The sequence below is a fragment of the Plodia interpunctella genome, chromosome 23, assembly GCF_027563975.2.
Source record: "Plodia interpunctella isolate USDA-ARS_2022_Savannah chromosome 23, ilPloInte3.2, whole genome shotgun sequence".
Taxonomy (NCBI): domain Eukaryota; kingdom Metazoa; phylum Arthropoda; class Insecta; order Lepidoptera; family Pyralidae; genus Plodia; species Plodia interpunctella.
Genome location: NC_071316.1, coordinates 6,983,993 through 7,008,568, shown reverse-complemented (window position 1 = coordinate 7,008,568; position 24,576 = coordinate 6,983,993). Strand labels below are relative to the sequence as shown.

The 24,576-nt window shown below is 36.1% G+C and overlaps 1 protein-coding gene across 2 annotated transcripts; it reads right to left on the bottom strand.

Moving 5' to 3' along the window:
- Nucleotides 1-68: 68 nt before the first annotated feature.
- LOC128680249 (hexokinase-2-like) lies at nt 69-24,042 on the bottom strand. 2 transcript variants are annotated; one of them, XM_053763283.2, is made up of 12 exons: nt 23,883-24,042; nt 9,290-9,462; nt 5,970-6,132; nt 5,646-5,757; nt 5,168-5,274; nt 4,341-4,561; nt 3,908-4,003; nt 3,480-3,595; nt 2,952-3,089; nt 2,541-2,683; nt 2,092-2,225; nt 69-1,693 (listed from the first exon to the last, which is right to left on the bottom strand). In XM_053763283.2, the coding sequence occupies exons 2-12, from the start codon at nt 9,446-9,448 to the stop codon at nt 1,604-1,606; spliced, it is 1,479 nt and encodes a 492-aa protein (XP_053619258.1). In that variant the 5' UTR covers nt 9,449-9,462; nt 23,883-24,042; the 3' UTR covers nt 69-1,603. The 2 variants fall into 2 exon arrangements, with proteins under 2 accessions (XP_053619258.1, XP_053619259.1); XM_053763284.2 differs by lacking the exon at nt 23,883-24,042 and adding an exon at nt 10,169-10,265.
- Nucleotides 24,043-24,576: the final 534 nt, after the last annotated feature.

Genomic DNA, 24,576 nt, shown 5'->3' with positions numbered 1-24,576 from the left:
AGGACCTCTCTCGCCAGCCTCCCTGGTGGGAAATCATTAAGATAGGGAGAAAAAGGAAAATAAAACAGTTTGTAACTAAAAAGTAATCAACATTTAATCTATAACCTATAACAGTTACTTCTACAGATAAGTAGAAAAATAAAGCTGAATTTTAACCCTTCTAACAATAAAACAAAACGATTCTGAAGTTAAAACGCACATACAGCATCAAACTTTACAATATATTTATACATTTGAGTAGTTCTACCACAGTTTCATTGTTAGAAACATTTTGGACGCTGGCTGTGCTCTATTTAGACCTTGTGCTTCCCAGCACTAATATCAGTTACTGCGCGCCTCGGCCCGGTGGTGATAACACTATCAAACAAGATTGCATAAATTCTTGTGATAAAGTTGAAATACTTTTTTTCGTTAAATAAATAAATAATCTATATTATAATGACCAACGGAACCATAGTTGGTACCAGCCAAATAACATCAGTATGGCACTATAATAATGTACATATTTATATTTTGTATATTTTTATGATTAGGAATCCAGTCTGTAATCTAACAATTATGTGGCTTATAGTAAAAGACAAATTGTACTTATGAGGAAGTAATTATCGTTTCGAACATGGATATCACAAAACAGAATGCAAATCTCACTAAACTGAATGTACTGTCACTAACCACTATGTACAACAATTTTACACTTTATATTTGTCTTTTTCAATACAACATTTCTTTCTACCATATGAAAATATATGTATAAGTTAGTATATTCAGTATCGAAAATAGGTTTATAGTTTCTGGCATCAATATAAATTACAGAATAATCCTAAATATATTATATTTTCTTACAATTTTACGTTACCCTTAATTAAAATACACCATTTTGATTACCTATATTTTAAAATTAATCTCTCGTCCAGCGAGTCAGCATACATTATTTTCTATATAACGCGGTTTCGTTCCTACAATACTAAATAACAGTTTCACTTCTACATCTTCAGAAAATATCAAATCCCTCCGGTTTTTCACATACATTCCATCAGTCATTCACGCACAAGAAATGCATCTGAATTGTCTACAAATCAGACAAGTCAAGAATGTCATTCAATTTAGTTTTAGGGAAACATTTCTTTACATAAAAGCATAATGCCTGCTCCACACTGTCGTCAAACAGTTGGCATAAAAGATAATCCCTAATTTTATTTATTGTAATTCATAACCAATTGTTTACCCTGATATCTAAACAACACAGCCACTTTGACGTTGGCCCACAAAATAATAATTGTAGGTTAAGTTTGAGGTTAGGTTAAGGTCTATTCCTATGATAGTCAATTGATAAGGCAATAAAAAGTGAGTCTTTCATAGCTAATCAGTAACTCTACGTTGCATTACTCCAAAAATTCGAGTAAAAAAGTTTCTTACATTTGTTACCGAATTTAGTCCATTCTCAAAGGAAAACTATACGTTTATATTTCTGACAGATCTATTTCGGTATAGAATCATTCTGTCATATGATAATAGCTAACTAGTTGACTAGTGATTAATCTACAGAACAATTTCATTGACAGTTCACCCCTAAATATCTATCATCGGCAAGAAATGTGCTGTGTTACGTGGAGCGCGCGGCGATGCGCGCGGCGATGGCGGCCGTCAGCGCGGAGCCCTTGCCGCTGCCGTCCTCGGCCGCCAGCAGAGAGTACTGAAATACAAATTCCTTATTTATTAGCGTTTTTCTACGTCTTCTTCTTCTTAACGTGTGGACTCGGCGAATCATATTAGTAAGAGCAATAAGACGCCACCGACACCGCTTTAACTGTGACACCATAAAGACAATGATAACTCATATCGCGCGTGTGTATTACTATCACTAGTCTTAGATTATATTCAAGTCGTCCAAAGGCATCTGTAACATGACCTATACGGCGGATACAGTCAATGCATAGGTACATACATAAACCTAAATACTTACTAAGCCGTAAATGAAGTTAACAATAACCAATTTTGAAAATAAAAAATAAAAAACACTGCTATATAAAATGTAGTTGCAGCTTCTCCCTTGCTATAATGGTCCATCGTTATGATATTACTTTAATGTACCTTATGGTCTGGCGCCAGAAGCCCGATGTACCGGTACATGAGCTTCCGTATCCGCGGGTGCTTCTTGAAGACGGAGCCGTCCACCGCCACCGCCTGGTACGGCCGGTCCATGCGTCGTAGTAAAGTGGATATGCCTGCACATTTCAAACATTCAACTTGAAATTATGTATTTATATGCTACAAATATAAAGTTAGGTTTTGCTGTTTGGGAACTATTTTCAATTCTGAATTTATTAGAAGTGAACTATTACATTCCAAATACTACAACTATTGATAGATATATAACGATAATATCAAAATGGACAATTTTGAAACTCCAGACATATTAATTGGATCATAAAACACTAGCAGTTAACTGTAAAAAAATTATTTCTTATAAAATTTTGTAATTTACATAGATGATGTTTTCTTGATGAGCATGATTTACGGAACATAAACAGGATACATACAAACTGAGACAAGCTGCGCCGCTCTGTTGGAGATGACCTGAGCGACGTACTGCGCCACCTGCGCGTCAGCTTCGGAGATTGGAGTCCCGCAGGCCTGCTCCAGAACCTTTATCGTTTGTGTCAACTGGCCCGCGCAATTCTCTCTGTAAAATAATAAGACATCAGTATTATTAGTATTAAGTATATATTTATTAGTATCGAATAGCATAAAAGAAATCGGATCTACCACCGTTTAATCTAATTTGCCCTGTTATTCATAAAAAGTTAAAAACATACTTTAAGCTTGTATGTTTCGTTTCGTTTTGTCAATGGCAAATATAATAAAGTTTGCTTTAACATTTTTCTGAACGGGATAGGTCCTTTAACAAATATAACCCTGGTCATAACGAGATTGAGTGGTGGAGGACTCACTCTTCGAAGAGGCTGAGCTGCGCGGTTTGCAGCGCGGCGGGCGCGGGCGCGGCAGGGAAGAGCCGCGCGCGCGCCAGCGCTGCCAGCGACACGCTCAGCGCGTCGCCCAGGTACTTGCCGCCGATGTACTTCTCGAACCTGCGACACAGCGCACCTCATTGCAACACTTACTTACAGACCTACATTTTTGCAAACAAATTAATTTCAATTTGACAGAGATCTCCCTCATCTTTGAGAGCTCACGCCATGAAGAATCGACTAGTAAAAAAGATTAAAATTTATTTGAAGATTCGACTGTGCTTTTACAACCTACCGCCGACGTGACATTGACCCTCCTTAGGAATGCTATTATATATATAATCTATCAGTTGCAGTCCCAAGTCCATACACCTAACTTACTTGACTTCTGGTAAAGCTAAATGAAGTAACTCAGTTTTAGCATTAAAGATAGATTAAATTTTGCACTCAAAAATTGCAAGAGATAACGAGAGACTAAAATGTTATTCAGATACCGATGCTGATACTGACGTGAAAGAGGTTTGCAGCAACGAGCGAGCGTCGACCTCGCGGTCGATCTCCGTCCGCATGAAGTCCAAACAACCGTTGTCTCCGAATGCTCCCCACTCGATGTCTACGCACACATCCTGTAAATAATTATAAATAAATAAAATCATAGGTACCTATAAATTCTTCAATATACATACAAGTCAATATGGAAATTTTGAGTTAAATGACGGAGCTTTAAATTTATACAAAAACCCCTTCAGGTGAGTAATATACTGTGTATAGGTAGTTATTCATGCCTCAACTCTCAGAAAGTTTCAACCTAGCCAAAAACTTAGCTACTAGACTTTACAGGAAAATACGATCAAGATCAAGATTTAAAGAAGAAATCAAAAGCATCATTGTTAGTTAACCTTACACTATTTCGAATAGATATTTTAACAATGATTTACATGCACTCGGTCGTGCTGCGCGCCGCCCCACTGCGTGATGCGGCTCGCGTGCTCCATGTAGCAGCCGTTGGAGCCCGTGCCCAGGATCACGGCCATCTGTAACACCATACACAGTAAATACATATCGTCATTTCAACAAGTGAACAATTCGAAAGAAAATTTTAAAATAGTATTCAACAAAAGGCCTTCGCTGTTTCACAATGTCGAATCGAATCATTTTGAGTCTGTCGTAGGCGATAGTGGTTCACCTAGGGTGAAATGTATGAGGGAGGTATGTCAGTAAATTCTCTACTTTTTACTTCGATTGCGAGGAAATAAGAATATAAATAAACATTCTAATCTTCGTGATGTAGACGCCAGTTTGTATATAACGTAATGTCAAGCTTTACGAGCGTGAGAAGCGAAAACTTACTAGTTCTAACGCGAAACTTACCCCAACAGTGGGATCCTCATAAGCGCCGGCGACGAGAGTGCCTGTAGTGTCGTTGAGGAGAACCTGGACCGTAACCTTGAGGTTCCTGTCGTCCAGACAGCGTTGCAGCAGACCGGCCACGTCTACGCCCTCCATGCCGCCGCACTTGAACGACTTAGTCCACGTGATCAGCTGGCCGGACGTTATCGATGTGTGCTTCATCGGGAACGAGAATGTGAAACCTGAAAATTCAGGGGAGGATTGAAAGTGGTTTTTCTCTAAAAAATAAAGTTGCCATGCGTATTAGTAGTAGTAGTATTATTATTCTGAAGCACATATACAAGGTAAAATTGATACCAACTAATAATTTTGTGGACGTAAATATAGTAAGAATAAACAATTTCCAAATTGATTTGAAAAGAAATTTTGATCAAATCAATTTTGGTCAGTGATCAAATACAGATTTGATATACAAATAAAGAGTCCTTTAGTCTCAACTTGGGCACAGTTACAATGATTCTCATTACTATCTGTCTGTATAGCTGTGTCCAAGTTGAGGGTGAGACGTCACGTAAAAGATCGGAGCTTATTTCGTTTTCCGTTTCGAAAGGGACCGCTGTCCCACCCATTTATTCATTTGAAATAACTCTATCGCATAATCGTACAATAAAAAATACTACAGAAATTAAAGAGAAAACTTAACAGCAACGGCAAATTTATCCCATGTAGCATCTCTTCCAATCTACCAGTAGGCAAGTTACCAAACAATACTGTACGGTGAAGGCGTGTGAAGATCATCATCATCACACAGATTTTGTTAAATGAATGGCGATCGAGACTAGACTGACCCAAGGGTATCTCCTCGTCCTCCATGTCCTCGGAGCGCACGAAGTCCAGCACGCAGTCCGCGAGGAAGTTGAACAGGTCCACCCCTGGGGCCAGCCTCAGCTCGTCACTGAAACAATTTTGATAGTGATTACTGTTCTCAATATCTTTCGTTGTCAGGGCAATGTTTTATTTTGACTGACCGATTGACTGTCTCATGTCCGCTTATTCCTGGTTCCGTTCGGAGCTGTGACCAGCGTAAATATTCGGCTGTCATTTCATAAACGTCTCTCTAGGACGTTGACGTAAGGCGGGCGAATTACGTCAACGTCTTTAGGAATGCAATTGTTGCATATCAAATGGTTGTGTAGCTGTAGGTACACCGCACCGTGTTAATACACTTTTCAGAATTATTTTCGAAAAGTCCTTGTTTTAGATTCGTATTTCAGTGAAATTCTTTGTAGCCACTACTGTTCTGTTAAATGTTAGATAAAGACTAACCTAATGTGGTACTGCTTCACGTCTTCCCTGACGAGTTTCCCGTTTTCTATTTCCAGCAGCAGCACTCGGAAGTTAGTCCCGCCCAGGTCCAACGCCAAGAATTTACCTTCCTCTGAAACATAAAGATGAAACGGTAATATTATATGTACAGTGAAAATTAAAACCTTTTGCATTAAGATTTAAATAAATGGTAGCAAAGCACAAGTATTTTTTTAAATCTATTTGACCAAGATTAAGTGTTGTCATCATCCTCATAGTCCTTTTATTGTCATCTTCTTATTTTTGAAACATGAATTTCTATGACTCCCAAGGCGTTGCTCTCACCTGTCCCATTGGGTAGTTCTGGCACGAAAGTGTTCTCCATCTGGAGACTGGAGGGTTTCTTGGGGTTTCTGGTAAGTCCCAGTTCCATCTCCCGCTCGAAGGTCTCCGCCACGCGGCGCAGCGTGTGCCCGCCCAGGATCAGCCCTGACAGACGAGCCTCGATCTGAAATCAATCAAGGACCAATAAGAATGCATGAAAACTAATGAAATAAAAAGGCGAAGTCTAAATTCTTTATTTGAGTTGGAATTATATGCATGTCTTATTTCTCACTGAAAAACACAAAAAGCTTGGTAAAGCCAAGAATACGCAATAGTCCAAAAAGTTCCTTTTTATTTTGGTACGTAGATTAATTTAAAGTAGGTATGTATAATAAACAAATATTATTCTCTACCCATTTATTTGGAAAAATAATATTTTAGGTTTTATATAAAAATAAATACATTTCACGATAGACTTCACCATTTGTTCTATTGATTAAAAGCCTCGTGCCGCTTATTATGAACTTAAAGTGATACATCATCCTGTGAGGACTGAAGACGCGTCCAATACAATTTAAACTTGTAATACATGTCATTCATCACTCTGACAGCACAGCTCTTCTGAGAAAGACATCTTGTGGAAAAATCAATTAAGAAATTAAACAAGTGTGTAAAGATAACTACTCTGCCTATGTTTTAATAAAACGAAATTTATATGAAATAAAAGCTTATGCTAAAACTCCCGTTACCGAAATCCGAGAGGTTAACTTAAATTCAACGCCGCAGACGGGTGCTAATTGAGCTAAAAAGATGTAAATCATAGTTCACCGAACCCCAAACAAACGAAATGAAAAGGTAATTTAAACTGTGGTAATTTAATCACGATAGATACATAGACGCTGAACCCTTCTGAAATCTTATAAGAAAACATTTACAAACATTATATGAATTGGAAGACGCTGCCTGTTATAAAAATGTTCTGAAACATTAATCAAGAACTTCGCATATTGTTTGCGCTGTACGGAGATGATTGTCAAGGTTTGCCAAATGATTGATACTACTAACTGACCCCTGTGGAACATTCTAGATTGCAGATAAAGCTTATTGTCACGACAGAAAGATTAGATCATCATCATGGGGTGCCATCTTCGAATTGAAGTTTGGAGGTCAACATACCGAAACCCTAGCGGCTTTGTCGAGTTATTTTCAGTTGGTTGTATCTAAGTCCGGTCCAATCCTTTATGTCATCAAACCACTTTCGCCCAGGGCGGCCAGGAGGTCTTCAAGATTAGATACCTCTATAAATTCTTTATTACGTAATTCGAATTAAAAACGAAATCATCCATAATTTTCAATCTTTTTAAATTGAAATACCCCTAATATTTCGGAAGTACCATTTTTTGCAAAATAAACTTTGATCCGTATAAAATTTGATCAACAATAAGACATTATCAAAATTAACTGGGATTAGAGAATTACTTTTATATTAATGTCGTCACAAAAAGATACAGTAGCTCACAATTGTCCAATTAAACAATAAATAAATATAACAATAAAACAATTTACCAACTGGCGGCAGTAAAATTATCTAATCATTCCTATCTAGTGTAATATTATTATTTATTATTTTATTGCTTGCTAACACTGGCGTAAGATTTTAAATAAAAGACGTGACTTTCACGACTAGTCCACCAGTGTGGAAGCTTTCTCACCAGGTGTTTCTTCACCAGAACCATACATCTATGACCAGAAGCAAGGCTGATATACGAGTACAGTGGCACGCACGAGTAGCAGTCGAACATGGATCTGGTGATCAAATTGTCTGCCACCGCAAATAAAACTATTTATTTATTAAGTGATTACACTTCATTGATAACGTATTTTTAAGTGTGTATGTAACCCCGACTAAAATAATTTGAAACTCGAGTGAAATTGTTTAATTTTGTTCTCAAGTTAAGATATTACGGTCACTATTGTAACATATGGGTTTTAAGAAAAGTACATTTCGCTGTCAAACCATTATGTTCACCTATCGCAAACAATTATACCATATCTATATATTCTGTGAAAAGAAACACCAATATTAGGGAACAAACATAAAATATTAGGGACTTATCTGCATTATCTTATTATTATTTATTATCTCTCGTAGTATATCATTACACTACCTCTACTTGTAGGTTTTTTATGAAATTTTATGATTATCGCTTCCGAAAGCTTGATATGAAGAGTTATGACTTTAGTTCAAACTCAACATGTCCCAACGATAATACATATAATAAAAGAAGACACGCGGCACGATGTGTGACTGCTGGCGCAGCTTCGTCACGCGACCCGTACGCCGTGGTAGATAACCCAGGGGTGCCCATGCATACGACCACGGTCATATTCAATATCTAATATATCCATATTCAACGAAACAACGTTCAAAATCCGACCAGCGAGTCCGGACCAGCGGTCCAAGCTGTATTGGTAATATATACTGAAGCATTATTATAAATTACTATTATTGGTGTTTATAAATTATCAGCTTCTAAACGATCGTAATCCTTTAGAAGCTTAGGGCAGCGTATCGTAATACGTTGCCCATTAATGAATTTAAAAATAATAATCTGTACCGAGATCAGTAACTGATATCAATAGCAAAAGCTAGTGAAAACAAAAACACAAATAGGGCAATTTCTAGCTCATTTTCTTTATTCAACTTAATACAATCCGGTAGAACCAGATTTGCACTGCAGGGTGCACCTCACATACTGAGATATAGCAATAAATTTATCAAACGTATATATAGTAAATAGTAAATAATATTGAAGTCATAATTCTTACGAAGATATCCGCGAATGTAGTGGCATTATCTGTGGGATATATTTAGCTCCGCGTTGCGTCACACATAAAAATTTGATTCGCACTCCAATGTTTACCATCGCTCAGCGGAGCTGGTCTTAGCATTGTATTCATAGCGAGCCCCCTACTGATTTATGTTGGCGGTCCAAAAATAGAAGTCATATTTTTAATTGTTGGTAATCGAAATTATTTGAACCTAAAAAAATCGGAACCATTTTGAACGCACATTCACTAGGTCCACCAGGTCCTACAATGGTCACTTGTATGAGGAAACAACTCATGGATTTTCCTTTATCTACAAAAACGATGGAAGACGTAGGTACCTACTTTTCAGAAAATTATGAGAACGAACCATATTGTTATAAGCATGCACGAGCATGGAATGAAACATTGGTCAAATGGAATGGAATGAGAATGAGACACAAATGCGTGATTATTTTGATATTGTTGTGTTTCAAATTTCTTTAGAGGCCATAAACTATAAGAGAACTGACCTTCTGTGCTCTAGATCTGTCTTCGATCCTCAGAGGAGGAGGCAGGAACAGCTCGTCCCACCTGTCTCCACTCTCAACATGGCCATTGATGTCGCCGTTAGTAGCCTCAGGGCTCCGCAGCACCGTTGCCTGGCTGCGGCTGTCCACCGCTGCTGACATGTTATGGGATATGTCTGGAAAGAACACAACAATAAAATAATGGAACAAGAATACGATTCGTAGAGATTACAGATCATTTGTAACTAAACCTAGTTAAAAATAATATTAAATAAATAAAATAGAACTGAAAATATATTTTGTTTGTTTTTTTAAACATTTATATATTTTTTGTATACATATAAAAAAGGAAAAAGCATAAAAAATATATAAAAAATTTAATGAAAAACAAAAGTAATTTGGGAAATTTTAAATGTAGATCATTATACGTAACGTCGCGCAGTTTCATATCACAATAACTCTTTCAAAATTATCCAAAATTATTTTATTTCCTTTTAGGAAAACCTAATTTATCTAAAATTACAGGATATTTGCTATTTTTAGCTGTCATTACCTCGCTCTCGGTCAGATACATATACCTATATATAGTCAGATACATATACCTATATATAGTCAGATACATATACCTATATATAGTCAGATACATATACCTATATATAGTCAGATACATATACCTATATATAGGAATACATATACCTACATATACCTATATATGTTTTTAAATGAAATTTTACAATAATAAAGTTACGATAATGTTTTATGAGAACGACTTAAGTCGTTTCTTATGTCTGTCTGCCACAATAGTTCACATCACCCAAGTGTTCATCAAACATTATCGTTCTATAACCTCAGTCCGCGACAAACAAATTGGCAGACACTGACTACTCAATTGTGAACAATAGAATGTGTGTAACACTGTGATGCATCAGAGTGGACCGGACTCAAAACAGTTGAACAATTTTACAGACTAACGCTGAATATAACTACAGTCAACCTACCTTACCTTATTGTATATATAGAAGTATTATCATTATGAAATTCATGCCCCTGAGGTCAACTCAATTACTGAAAAAAAAAATACCCGAAAGATTCCTTGTGACATCGCTATCTCTTAAGGTTCAGAGGTATCGCAAATTATACTTGTGACCCGCCACGTGAGATAAGGCTAATTAAGTTGCATTTCTTAATAAGGTAATTTGATACTATTTTATTGAGAAAAAAACTGATTTATTGCGTCTCGGAAGTGGTGGGCCATTAATTATCTACTTGAAATTTAATTATGTATGAGAATATTATTCTTATATTTAATATTTATTTATTTATTTGGTTTTTATAGATCTTTCTATATTGTATATTTTAGGTCTTGAGGATTTTTACTGTTTACGCGGGTTTGTGGCCAGACGTAATCAGCATGGAAGGAGAAGAAAGTTATGATTCAGAAGAGAGAAATTTAGTGTTTGCATAAGTGTGAAGGTAAGTGGATGTATTTCTAGTATTATAGGCAATGGTGGATGAGATTATGATGGGAACGGTTTTTACTGTGTCTACACGCCATTGCGATTTAAACTCCATGGCTAGGTCTACTGCACACACTGCTCTCTTGCTTCGAAGGATAGATTTATTCCCACCAAAAGCGGCCCATTCCCTGTGTTATGCGCCTGTCAACTTCTGTGGTCTGGTTATCGCTTACCACGCTTATTTTACGCTTGTTTTGAAAAGAGGTCCATGAAATGTTCGGCAGGCATTACGGGAAGCGGGAGTAGTACACCTAGCGGAGACCATTTTGTCACAATCATTTACCCAATTTAACCTTATTATATTGTTTAATAGTTATTTCAAAAATTATTTTCTTTCTTCTTTTTAATTCGGTTACTGAACCGCCTCCACTGCAAGATAAAAATTGAAGATAAAGCTACAGTCGGTTGATATGTAGATAAATATACTAATACCCGGCACTCGTAATGTATAATATTTTTATGAAGACGATAATGAGATTATAGGAGTACATGCATAGACATCTAATCTTATCATTGCTAAAAAATGCCTGTGGGGCACGGCTTATTTTGATAATCCATTAGTAAAATCATCCCTTATGGCAACACATTCACGTTCAAGACAATATTAACAATACATCTATCATTCATCTTCATCTTGTATAGAGTGGTTACAAATCCTGCAATTTCAATGATAGCTCAAAAGTTTTATCTCGTATTTCTATAATGTAAGCTCGTATCATAACCGCGAAACAGCCGCAGTAGCAGCGGACTGCTACTGTTACTCGTATAAAGTTGATAATAATGATTATGAGATTATAATATTACTTGTATAGACATCTAATCTAACTATCACAAAAATGTTGGGCACTCGTCACAAAATAAAACTAATTTTATCAATTAATTTTCATGTTTTTATTTCCTTATTCTTCTTGGTATGGTCCTTGTATTTCCAGCTAAAATGTAACTCAATTTATCAACTCCACCCATTTGTTGACGTAGGGTTTCTTTATCATCAAATAGTGTTAAATAAATTTCATAATGACATGTGATTTTACTGATTAATGGATAACAAACAAGTCCAAAACCTTTTTCTATATCATTATTTTTTATTTGTTTATTGTCTCTAAAGCTAACTTCCTCGATTGTGCGTCTCACGGGTGGGACAACGCGATGTTTGGCAAATTTTCCGCGATTATCACTGTCGGAGATAAAGTTTATGACATTCATAAAATAATTACTTTTTATTTGAACAGTGTAAGTGGGAGATATTTAATTGTAGTTTTCCTTTAGTTTATCAAATTACGTAGATTTAACATCGTAAAAATTTACAATACGCTGCTGGTGTCGGGCTAATTAATATTCCAGGTGGCAGAGAACAGAGGTTAACTTAGGTAGGATTAAGAATAGACAAAGACGTCTTTATCAAAAGATTTGACTTGACTGGACATATAAGTAACTTTGCTATCAGAGTTCGTAGACGTAGGCTGGATGTGCCGACGAGGACGCCCAGCACACCTTAAGGACTGCCCAGCTTGGGACGATAACCTCCCGCTGTCGGCTGTCGTGACACAGATGGCCGACAGTAAGATGTCGTGGACAGCGGTGGAGAGGGAGTAGAACTCAGCCGACCTCCCCCGCCACATACGCCGCCCCGGCTGCTGCCCCCACAAACAGTGCCGGTCGAGGATTCTGTTGCTTGGCGAAGCGGCTCCCTGATTGATTGATTGGCGAGCGAGCATTTTGAATTTTTATGTGATCATAAGAATTATAATAAGTGGAATTCTGTTTATACAACTCTGCCAATAAGTCATTACTTTGAATTGATTCGTTTCCTTTTCTGACAACCTTTTGCCGATTGGGATAAAGTTGCTTATCTATTGATTTATTTTATAAACAGTATTTTAGATTATATGCTTACGTAACTAATAGGTATCATTAAATTAAACGATTACGTAAAAGGTATAATAGGTTTTATAATAACAATCAAAATTAGCTTGCAGAGCAATAAAATGGCTTTCGCGAACTAGTCCGTCAGGTAATTTCATTACATTTATTTGTTTATGATGCTCTACGATATAAAACTAGCTGAACGAGTTTTCTAAAATTTCAAAGTGATCAAATACTTACGTTTGTGAATGGGCGTTATTAATATGTAGAATTCAATGAATGAAAATCAGACATCCCGCAAGAATTTCCCGCTTCAGTGAAGGAAAGAAAAAATATTAGATATTATTTTTAGCACCAAATGGATTTATGTTACAATAAGAATATATATATCTTAATACATCTTGCGTACTCTCAGTCCACATCTAGCACCTCGCAGTCCCCGGTCGTAAAATCAGTCTAGTGTTTGAGGCGGGATTGGGTGGGCCTCAATATCTACTCACCACAATTTTCTGTGTAATTTTAGTAGGATTTCTGGTATAGGTATACATAAATTGGTTTTATGCTTAAGTAGCATAAGTAAAAAAAAAAACCCAACCATTCCTTCATAAGACCAGTGCCCCATATTAAAATGACTGATGTTGATGATGAACCCTTTTTTGACACAGTGGGTCGCCTCGATGCGTAGCACCACTATCAGAAGAGGTCGCCTCCGATAGCGCCGGGACATCTGACACGGCGGGCGATAGCGAAGTGATACCGCTCTGTGATTCGTGATTACATCTCCCGCATGCTATCCGGGCCGGACTGGTATGTGGCGGATTGAGAGTAGAAGCTCAATTAGCCACAATCAGTAACTATCGAGAACACACGACGAGCACTATCCCTCGATTGCGAAGAATCGATACATAATGTTAATGTTATCCGGTAGCCGAATACCAATCTGTAGGGGACGAGTTGAAATAAAATTATAATATAAGCACCCTTTTCAACCCGAAAGAATGAAGAAGAAGGTGAAACTAAAGATGCTAATGGAAATATTACTGAGAGTATTGATTATTACGCAAAAAATAGAAACGAAGTACTTCGTTATGTATGTTGTTTATTATTCTATTCGAAGTCGAAATCTGTAGATTTGTCCAAACAAATCATATGAAAATGATGGTAAAAAACACTCAGATAATTACCTGCTAGTTGATTCGGCCTTCACAATCATGATATATGTATTTAAACACTTGCGAACCGGCTTGTTTACACATAGGTATTTGCAAATAATAAAAAATAGTATTAAATGGAAATGATGAGTGATATTGAATTCAGGTGTGTTAGATACTGTCATTTATAGGACCATAAAATTAAAAGCTAGGGGTATAATTATAATTAACACTCTCTAAACATTGTACAGTTACAATTAAGTACTAGCTACTGTTAGGAGAACCGACTTATCCTACTAATAGGTTAGAAAACATGTTTGTAATAGGATTTCTTCACAACTTGGTATTTTTTTATCAACTAATTTTTATTGGGAAATAAATATTTACAATGAAAGAGAATGTGGTAGACGCTGTGGCGGGACTACTCCATATTCTCCCGTGGATATCATACGATGCGGCTAAGAGTTATAAAACTCTATGGACCATCACAACAGAGTATGCAACCAGGAAAACAAAAGGATGAAAGAGTAGGTATCAAGAATTTAAAATATAACAACATTGGCCTGCTATACAATTAAAATGATTCGGTCAATGACAATTCTCAATTATTTTGCATTTAAAACATCACTATCGAGCAGTTTCGGGAGACTACTCCAATTGGTTCCGAATTAAAGCAATCGAGCCGGCAAGGTTGTGAGTTGACTGTCAAATTGAGCGATAGCGGCCACTCGCAGACAATCAAATCTTAATTTACAAAGAGACATCGTCTAATTATACTAATTCCATGAGTATACCCTCTAAACAAAAAATTCATTTATTCAAGTTAGGATGACATACTCGTACGTCACTTCTTGACGTCAAAAATGTACATAAAACTTTTAAGTCTACCGCCGACTTCCAAAGCGCAGGTGAAAAGAAGAAGAAGCGGTGGCGTGGCGGTGTCAGCGCTGCCTTTTCTCCAAAGACTTCAATTGACAAATGTGGGTCTTATACATATACGTAACCTATCCCATTGCATCATTATCATCAACATCTATAAAATTGTCTTTCATATGAAATAGAATGTGTTTACACTAGACACATTAGTAGATTCCTTAGGATGTATTCGGTTTATCAAACCGATCGTTCCCGAGGGAATAGAAAGTAGTTAGTAAAATATATGTGCTCTCATAATATGAAAATATGCAAGATTTGATTAGAGAAAACAAACAAGTGAAACTAAATAAAAACTTGCAAAAATGAGTCTTAATGTTAGTTAAAACAAGCAGATTGCAATATTAAGATAAGCACCACGCTTTTAAATCACCAGCACTGGCTGTCACGGTCAACTAGAGGACTTTTATGGCGAATTTATAACATTTAGCATAGACGTGATTAGAATACTTTATTCTAACTAGCTCGATTTATGGCTAAAAATTGAATTGATAGATCAATGAGTCACGCGTAGCTTATTTTTCCTTAAAAAAATATAGTTAAATAACGGTAATAATTAATTTATCGGTTCAGGGCTGTGGAGTTTCTTCAATGTTTAGTAGTACACCTAAAAGAACAACCAGCCACACTCTCTCTGTCTGTCTGTCGTGCTCGTGGTTTACCGAAACATCAGCTTAAACCGCCTGACCAGAGCATCAGAGCTTTATATTCTTCTCAACGGGAACCAAATGCGAAGAACTTATTGACTTTATTTCACAATTTGTCTTAAATTGATAAAAAAATATTCAATAACAAATAAAAGTTAAGAAACTCGTGCATTTTTCTAAAAAATAACGTTACAAATAAATCCACACCTCACCCTCGTTCCCAGAGAGCCTCCGCCTCCGACTAGACGCTATGATAACGATAACGTCTATCAAGCTGTCTTTGATGTTTGTCGGATGGACAGTTCTTGTCTCGGAGACAAATGCGATGGAGTTTTAGTAATGGCCTAAGATGTCAATTTTAGGTAAGCTATGTTTGCGAATTTGAATCATAGAATATCATAAAAGAAAGTATGAAATCTAAATTATCATTCTTACTTCTAAAATAATCATTGTAACGAAGCCGTGGGCTTTTACTGCAGATGAAAATTAAATGCACTTACAGGCGAATGTTGTAAGAATCATGGAATATCACGCAAAATGAATTGTATAAATATACGAAACACACAATCAGCCCAGACGTCACGGTGACGCCAGCGGTAATGAACTTGATCTTGTCTCTGTAACTTCACACGGATCTATATCCAATCACTGACACACTGACAAAACAATGCACGCAGTGCACTTAATAAATTGATATGTGAGAAGAATCAGAAATGTTAAAATTCAAAATTCTTTATTTAACTTAAGATAATATCACTCATTGATGTCGAAAATTTACTTACAACTAAGTCTAAATACTATCGACTTCCAAATCGCTCAATGTATCACGTGATAAATCTTTAGTAAGTTCTTAATTTTTTTTTAATATTTTGTTTACACAGAATCTGAAATATTGAAATTAGGTAAGCAAGTAATCAAAGAAGTAAATGAAAAAAACTTAAAATTAAATAATCAACAGTTTACTTTCAAAAACGATCAAACAAGGGGGATGACTGCTGGTAACAACTAAAAACTAACAAGAAAACGCTGAAAGAAACTAGAAACGTAAATTTCCTTCACGAAGAATGAATGAAGTGGTATCAAGGTCCGCCACAACTCTCAGTCACGAAGGTTGTTACGGCACAATGATTGCTGTGGAGATGTGACACGTACCGTCAGCGGATACAATTCTATTCGTAGGGTCAGCAGCTGAAGACACAGATAGAAGTCTCACGTCCTTTGCCTAGTCCATTTCATACACTAGCTAATAAATCATACAACTCCAGTTTCCTCACGGCCGACATTTTTTATCATCTCTTGTCGTTGTGCTTATTCATACCGTCTTGACCGAAACATCAACTTTCTTGGCACTGTCTGTTGTCGCCAAACCTTGGGTAAGTACTTTGCCATTACCTTTTCCATTTCATACAGATATCATAAACATACTAAAATGAAAGAAAACAACATTTTTATGGTGGTCTATTTATGAAACGACCGTACGAGCGTTTAGATTGGTGGCAACTACTCGACCACTAGACCACCATCATTTATGTACATCATACAAATATATGTTTTTGCTATATGTGATGAATATACATACCTACATAAGAATGCGCGGGAAACATGTGTGTACCATTAACGAACGGGGGCGCGGCACGACGCATATATACACATACATACATCATAATTCACATACATTCACTACATAAACATTGCACGTGTAACCTCAGTATATCTAAAAATATTATATATCTATAGGTGTAGTACCTATGTGGCCGAGGTAGCGCTATCTACTTGCAGTATATGTTACCCTATATACAGTACTGCGAACGATGAATTTTTGTTCTATCACGTCTCAAATGATGCGACGGACTTCGATGTCATTTTGCACCCTGGTGATCACATAAGGATAAGGTACTTTTTTAACCCGAAGTTCTCCCGAATTATATATGTATAACGAACGACCCTTAATGGGGGTTGCATTGCAAGACGCGGTGGAAACCAATTAATAACACTACATAATTTTAAAAAATACAGTAATTATAGTATTACAGGATTTGTGTGGATATTTATTTATATTTTGGAAAACTAACAGCTAATTACATATGTATAACAAAATAACAACAGAGATATACCTATATGGTCAATTACAAGTTTTCGCTAATAACTAGTCACATTATCACAAACATATTCTTCACAAAAATGTAACAACACAACGAAGTTTAGTCCAAAAGACATCTTGACACGAGAAGGCGAGTGTCAGACACTTGACAATCAACAAACACTAGTCATCATCAACTGAGGCTAGATTTCAATTTAGATAAGAACTTGTCGTCAGCCGTCACGACGCCATTGATATCTTGCTACTTATAAGTTTAATGATGACTAACAAATTAAAACACAGGAATTCGCTATCCCTACAGGCTGACGGTAGTTCTATCCTGGTAATTAAAAAAATTGCTTTTAGCGATATTTTGCTAACTTTTTTATGCTAAATGAAGTGAACGATACATTGCCTATTGTAACATTGATGACGAATGGTACATGGTTGGCGTAAGCATTGCACCTTCGTAAAAATAGCTAGTTACTATTTAGTATTTCAATAAACTTTACAGTATTTAAAGAAGTTCAAATTTTTAGATTTTGCAACATCCTATAATTCATATAGGTAAATATTTTGCTATAATTCCGAGTACATATTATCAAAAGGTGGAATGTTAGCTGTTCATCAAGGTCTTTGCAGTTTGCACCCATCATCACTATGCGGAAGAGAGAAGAAAGCCGAAAACAGAGATGAAGAATGACAGTAAGTACCTACTCGTAGACATTACATTACCTAGTGGGAAGCCACCAAATACTGCACATTTTATGGATGTCTTTCAGACATTATGCGCCGACCATCAAGAAGGAACAAGATGAAGATTTAAACCGCGCCAGTTATATTGAAAATCTGTGTTTAGATTACACCCGTGTGGGGTAACAGTTTGTGACGTTGTTTAAACATCATCGTTAACTTCTTGCGTTATTTACGTACAAAACGCGTTGTTTATACCTTTTTAATCACAGAGTCATTCGTTAATCTCCCTGACACGACCGCCGCGGCCGGAGCCACGGCCGTACAAAATCAATAACAGATTGGTGTGTGTTGTGTACCCAATCTATAAGTGAACTAGGAACAACTTGAAGAAACCTTCCGAACACAGTTACGTAAGGCTTCCTTATTTCTGGAATAATACATGGAATACACTTGACAAATTGCTTTAATGCAAAAGAGCGTAAAATAGAAAATAATTAATTTACTTTTCTTTCTTTTTAATATGGCATAGGTGGATACACAGGACCACAGGTTGGCAACGGGTTGCCACGGGATGGTAAGCAAACACCGCAACCAATGGACGTCAGCAACTCAATACGGGTCACCGATGCGTTGTCGACTTTTTGATAAAGCGATAGATATTGTTTATTGAACAACATTACTCAATAGCATTATATTATGAAGTTCATTTCACTTTGTTTTGTGCATTTCAATTTGAAGGCAGCAATCCTAAGCAGCAATCCAAATTTGCACTTCGATGAAATAATTTATTTTTGCTGAAAAAAATCTAAAGACAGTTTTGTGCTGTCAAGAGACTGGCAACTCCTAGCATCGGAGCCCAAAGACCAGAGACATCGAACTAAGCTTATTTATTATGTATTCTGTATGTATATCTGCTGTTCATGGAACTAGTGGCTGTCTGACTTTTACTGACCAGAAGTAACTTAACATCCCTATGTTATATGTTATGTTATACTTCCCTAAGTAGAACTAGTAGGAACAGACAAAGAAGCAAGCGAATTATATAACCATTTATGAACGAAGAAAAGTAAATGTTAGCAAATACCATCGCAATAATAATACTGTACATAATTCCTCAATGACGAATACTGCATCCCTGACACAGACGACGCGAAAACGTCTTGATTGTATAACGACGCAGCTCCCTATAACATGTCCCGCAATCCATTGCATTCATCTACTCAGTCGTGCGTCGCTCTGTCCGTCGGTTAACATCAATATGGCCAATTGACTCTAGTTGTTCCAATGAGGAATCACAATTTGATTGATCGCTTTCACATGACGAAATAAACTCGGGAATCTATATATACTTATAGTGGTATTTATAGAGATCTATTTTAAATGAACTCTGATACAAAATATTAATAAAATGCGGCATGTGATTCCCGCACTGGAAGAAGATCGCTACACATCCTTCCGCGTGTGACGTACGAAAGGGCTTGGGAATAAAAAGCCTAATAAAGAGATAAGAGGCAACAACAGCATTCCCCAAGCGGTCGGGAGCAGAAACACAGCCGAACCTACAACATTTTTGTTTTATTTTTTATTTCATTAAAATCATCCATATTGAATTAAAATCAGTTAATCACTTGTGCACATTACATGTAAATTATATCTATCTACTACCTTAATATATTCAACGTCCTTTCCGTGTAACCCTGCATGTCACTACTTCCTATGCTCTACATGGCTCTACATCTAGAGCAGTGTTAACGAATACAGCTAATATTTTCCACACAATTTATGGCACGTGACAATCCTACTGATCCTTCCTATTAATCCTACAAATATCATAAATGCGAAAGTTTGTGAGAAAGTATGTGTTGTTTGTTACTCTTTCACGCAAAATCTGCTGGACGAATTGTTATGAAATTTGGTACAGCGGTAGAATATAATGTGGAATAACACATAGTATTGTACGTGTCTCTGTCGACTACTGGGACACTCCAGTGACCGCGGAACAGAGACGTGTGGCCATCCCACGCCGCGCATATCGTATCTATTTGCGAACTGCTATCAGTGAGGCGCCCATGCGGAGTAGCAACAAGACAGAGCACAAGTCATTTAGTGGTTCTCCTGATTCATATGACAGACCTGCTTTTTAAGACTAACAATTTGCTGTGAAAATTTGTTGCTAAAAAAGGAGAGAATTTTTGTACCTACCATTTGATGAAAAGTTTGGTGTATTAGGTTTAAGATAGAGATGAACTTTAGTATGTTGTTTGGAGAGTTTTATGGATATACATTACTTGCTGTCACTATGTTTTGTAGTTAATAATAGTGATTAAATCTGTTTATTTTGGGCAAGAGGCTTTAGATCTGTCCTGTATCTCCTCAGATCCGGACTCGCCCCGCTGTAATCCTGCGGAAGCGATATCAATGATATCTTTACGATATTCATAAATCTATTAACTTGGCTTTGGCATTTATTGTTCTTGGCATTTTTTTGTTTGGAAATTCACTAGCCGAGTCCATTAAACTCATTTAAACTGTGCAGTTTCAAAAAAGTAAGATAAACATTTTGCTACGAGACAACCATCAAATAAGAAAACGCTAATTATAATTAATTGGAAATTAAAACAACAAATATTTTGTCCAACGAAATTTTTTTTTCATTAAACTACCGAATTTGTCGCTCAAATAGATAAGCTATCACACGGACAATATGGAGGTCTTCGGAGGTCAGTGTCAAATCGATATGCCTAACCTATACCTAACTACAACTACTACTTAGGGTTGATTGCACCAATAAACTTTGTCGTTAACTTTAACCTGCGCAGAATAAAGAAAAGTACGCCATTTTATCAAAACGACCACGCAGCACAGGCTAACGTCAAACTGGTGTAATCAACTATACAGTGTTGCTGAGGAAATGGATACAATTTAAGAAAAGTATACGGCGAAGTCGTCGAAGTTGATCAAATAATGAAAAATCACGAATTTAAGATGTTTTTGTTTGTATCATTGGTACAATACAAATTAACAAAAATTGAAATTTATTGTATGAAAAATAAGTACGTAAATTATAATGAATACAATGAAGATACATGTATGTCTAACGCCGGACTTATCCCACGTAGGTTTTATACAAACGTACATAAAAATAATTGATATACTTAACGTGCCTCTTATTTAGAAGCCGGCAAATCGTTAAAATTATAAAACACTTCGGACTTCACAGATCTTCTCCGTGGATTTGGTAAGTAGTTAGCACTCGGAGTACTAATTCCATGATTTTCTCCGATTGTGTTAAAAGTGTAAGTAGGTATTTTTCCATTAGACTTTAGAGTCAGCTTAGAAATAGGTAAGTATGTAGTTGCCACGGTACACTGAGAAAGTAGAAAAGTCATTCAGCGACAAAATAACATTTTACGTTTCTTGAACAGAATTTGATTTTTTAAAATTAGATTTCACTGTTTTTTTACGATTCATCGAACAATTCATTTAAAATTGATCGAAATTTAATCGCTCCTTTTAAAACATCATGCTAAGAAAGTAACTCACGATTTTTTTCAAGGATTTTTCTTTCAGCGTCATGCTCCTTTAAATCCACTGTCCAACTGTGTTCAGCACATTCTGTGCCAAATAAGTATTTAAAAAAACAATTTTCAAGTTATATACTATTGGGAAAACCGAATAAAGACTATTCCAAAGACGTTATCATAAGATTTGGATAAAATCTCAGATGCGTGTTTTCAACTACCGCACATCGGAGGTAGAATTACTGACATTTAAATAATAACAATAAATAATACAATAGGGACCTAATATTTGACAAAACTATTATTTTTATATGAAAGACGTAAAGGATGAATTAAATGATTAAGGATAACTTACATTTAAAAAAAGTTGGGTTGGAAAGAAGTCGTATTGATTTTTATTTCCACATTTATCCTTTGTAAAAACAGTAACAGTACAGTCGCAGGCAGATAAAGCAGACTATTGTGGTTAATTAGTGGATGGTTAGATTTATCTGTCCCCGACTGTACATCTTAGTACATTACTCCCATGGAAAATGCTAATTAATTGGAACCGCGCGGCCAGCACTTTGCTGCGCAATAAAAAAGTAATTCAGTGATCAGACTGATTGTCACTATCTGTGGAATGTAGCGAGCGTCAGCATTTTCTATTGCTTAAAATTCAAGTTTTAAACAACGAGGCGCCGTGTTGTATGTAAATGCGTATTGAACTATGTTAATATTTGATTATATAATCCACCAGATGAATGTTCTGTTAATATGTACTTTTGAAAGATTTTCCGTGGTCTTGATTTATTTTTAGTACTTTTGTACTTACCTGTAGATTAAGGTTTACTCTTGAGGTTGAATTGTGTTGAGGTTGAAGTGGGGAAATGAATTAGTATAAGAAAGAAAATTTCCTGCAAAACTCTGCCTATAGCAAAAGAAAGTAACTGCATTCGAGCAAATTTTACAGGAGGCTCCAAAAACCGAAAATCTTTCAACAAAAGTGCTCAAATTGTCACCAGTAATCGTTTAAAACGTAGGTACTGTAAACTGTAACGTACAATTTGAGCACTTTTGTTATTTCATAATTTGTAAAATAATGACCTCTATCTGATCTCAAGTAATTTTTCTGTAAATGTCAGTAATTATCGTTTAAATAAAAAACAATGTTTTTCTATAGAGATTAAATTAGTTTCATATAGAAATTACAAATTAAAAAGAAGGTAAACGCAGTCACTTTATTTTTTATATTACTTATAAAGACATGTACAATACAAATATCAACTTAAAAAAACAAAGCACAATGCATTAACTTTTCTTTTCAGAGTCCATGAAGAAAATTTCAATAAAATATACCAATATTGTAACTCATTGGCTTTAACACCTTTTTGTAACACTGACAGTTCAGAATGCGCGAAAAGTGATATTAAATGTTACTTTTGAATTAAATATTAAATTATTATTACGTCGACGCATCCAATTTGATGATGTGTAACAAAACAAAAAACAAAGTAAAGGTAATTGATTTTCTTATTGCTGGATAAAAGCATTGACAAAAATATGTTCAAATAAAAAACTAATTAAACAAATTGTCAATGTAAAAACAGTGTAATTGACGTGTAATTAATTTGTGATTGGATTGACATTGCGATTTGCTTCGTTTTCCGTAGATATTTTGGACAAGTGGTTGCAGTTACTGTAATTTTCAATTTTTTATCTTTCAAACTAAAGCGTTTACAAAGATTCTATAAATGACGTCAGTTACAGGCAAAATGTGCCAAAAATGTTTAAAGCATCGGTTTCGAAAATGTCAGTTGCTTTATTTTTCCGCAGAGCAGCTGAACTGCAAGTAAATACTCAACTGCGTACAAATTATTTGTAAAAAGAAAACTTACGAAAAAGAGCGCGAGTTTTCTTTTTCAGCCAACTATGTAAAATACTTCATTTATCGAATAAGTATGTACGTAGGTATTTATAAAAAATAACTATATTTTTCAACTGCATTACGATTTGTTTGACGATACTCTAAGCCTCCGTCTGAGTCGAGTTTGTACACAATGCTAGGTACCAAAACAACAAACGAGTTCAAAAGTTGAAATAAAATGACAACTACTGTTCGAAAAAAATAGAATTTTCCGGTCAATTTTCGACTTCCACTCAAGGGAAATACTCAAAATTACTATAAATTAAAAAAAATACTTACACGTCTGTAGGGCCGCGTTAAACGCACAAACCGTCGTCAAAATAGCGTCAAGGTTAATTTGATAAATTACGGAACGCGGAGTACACGTCTGGTCACTATCGTGTCCGAAAGAACACTGACTGATCAAATATTACTATTTACAATACACCATAACACGGTAAATGGTAAGCCGGCTGGGGGGAATGTCGTGCGCGGTCGTGGGAGTGTGAGGCGTGGACGGCTATTTTAAATCGGTTGCGTTGTTCGGAGGCTGGGCAGGGGCAGGCGGGCACGCCTGCTGTGATGCAATTCCGTTGCACTCACCATATCCTGGTCATTGATGTCCCCCTGATTATTAGGCGACATGCATGGTGTCGTCGTGTGGTTACCACACCATTTGTCTGGTGGTCCTGGATCCTTTTTATCAGTGTTACAACAAATTATTATAGATGACACTTAACTTAAAAAAAAAGATATATCTATTCTAGGAAAATAAATATCTATTTCCACACAAGGTTTCGAACCTGGAACCTAAGATCAGTCTATACATGTAAATTAGTACCCGTCGTTGGTCCTCACAGCCAAATGCAGCAAATGACTATTCGATTGTGTACAACATGTATTGTTTACTAAAGGAAATCATAAATATACAAGCAAGCAATAAATATTTTCAAGGTCGGATAAAACGAAAAAAGATCAACAAACTTACACAGAC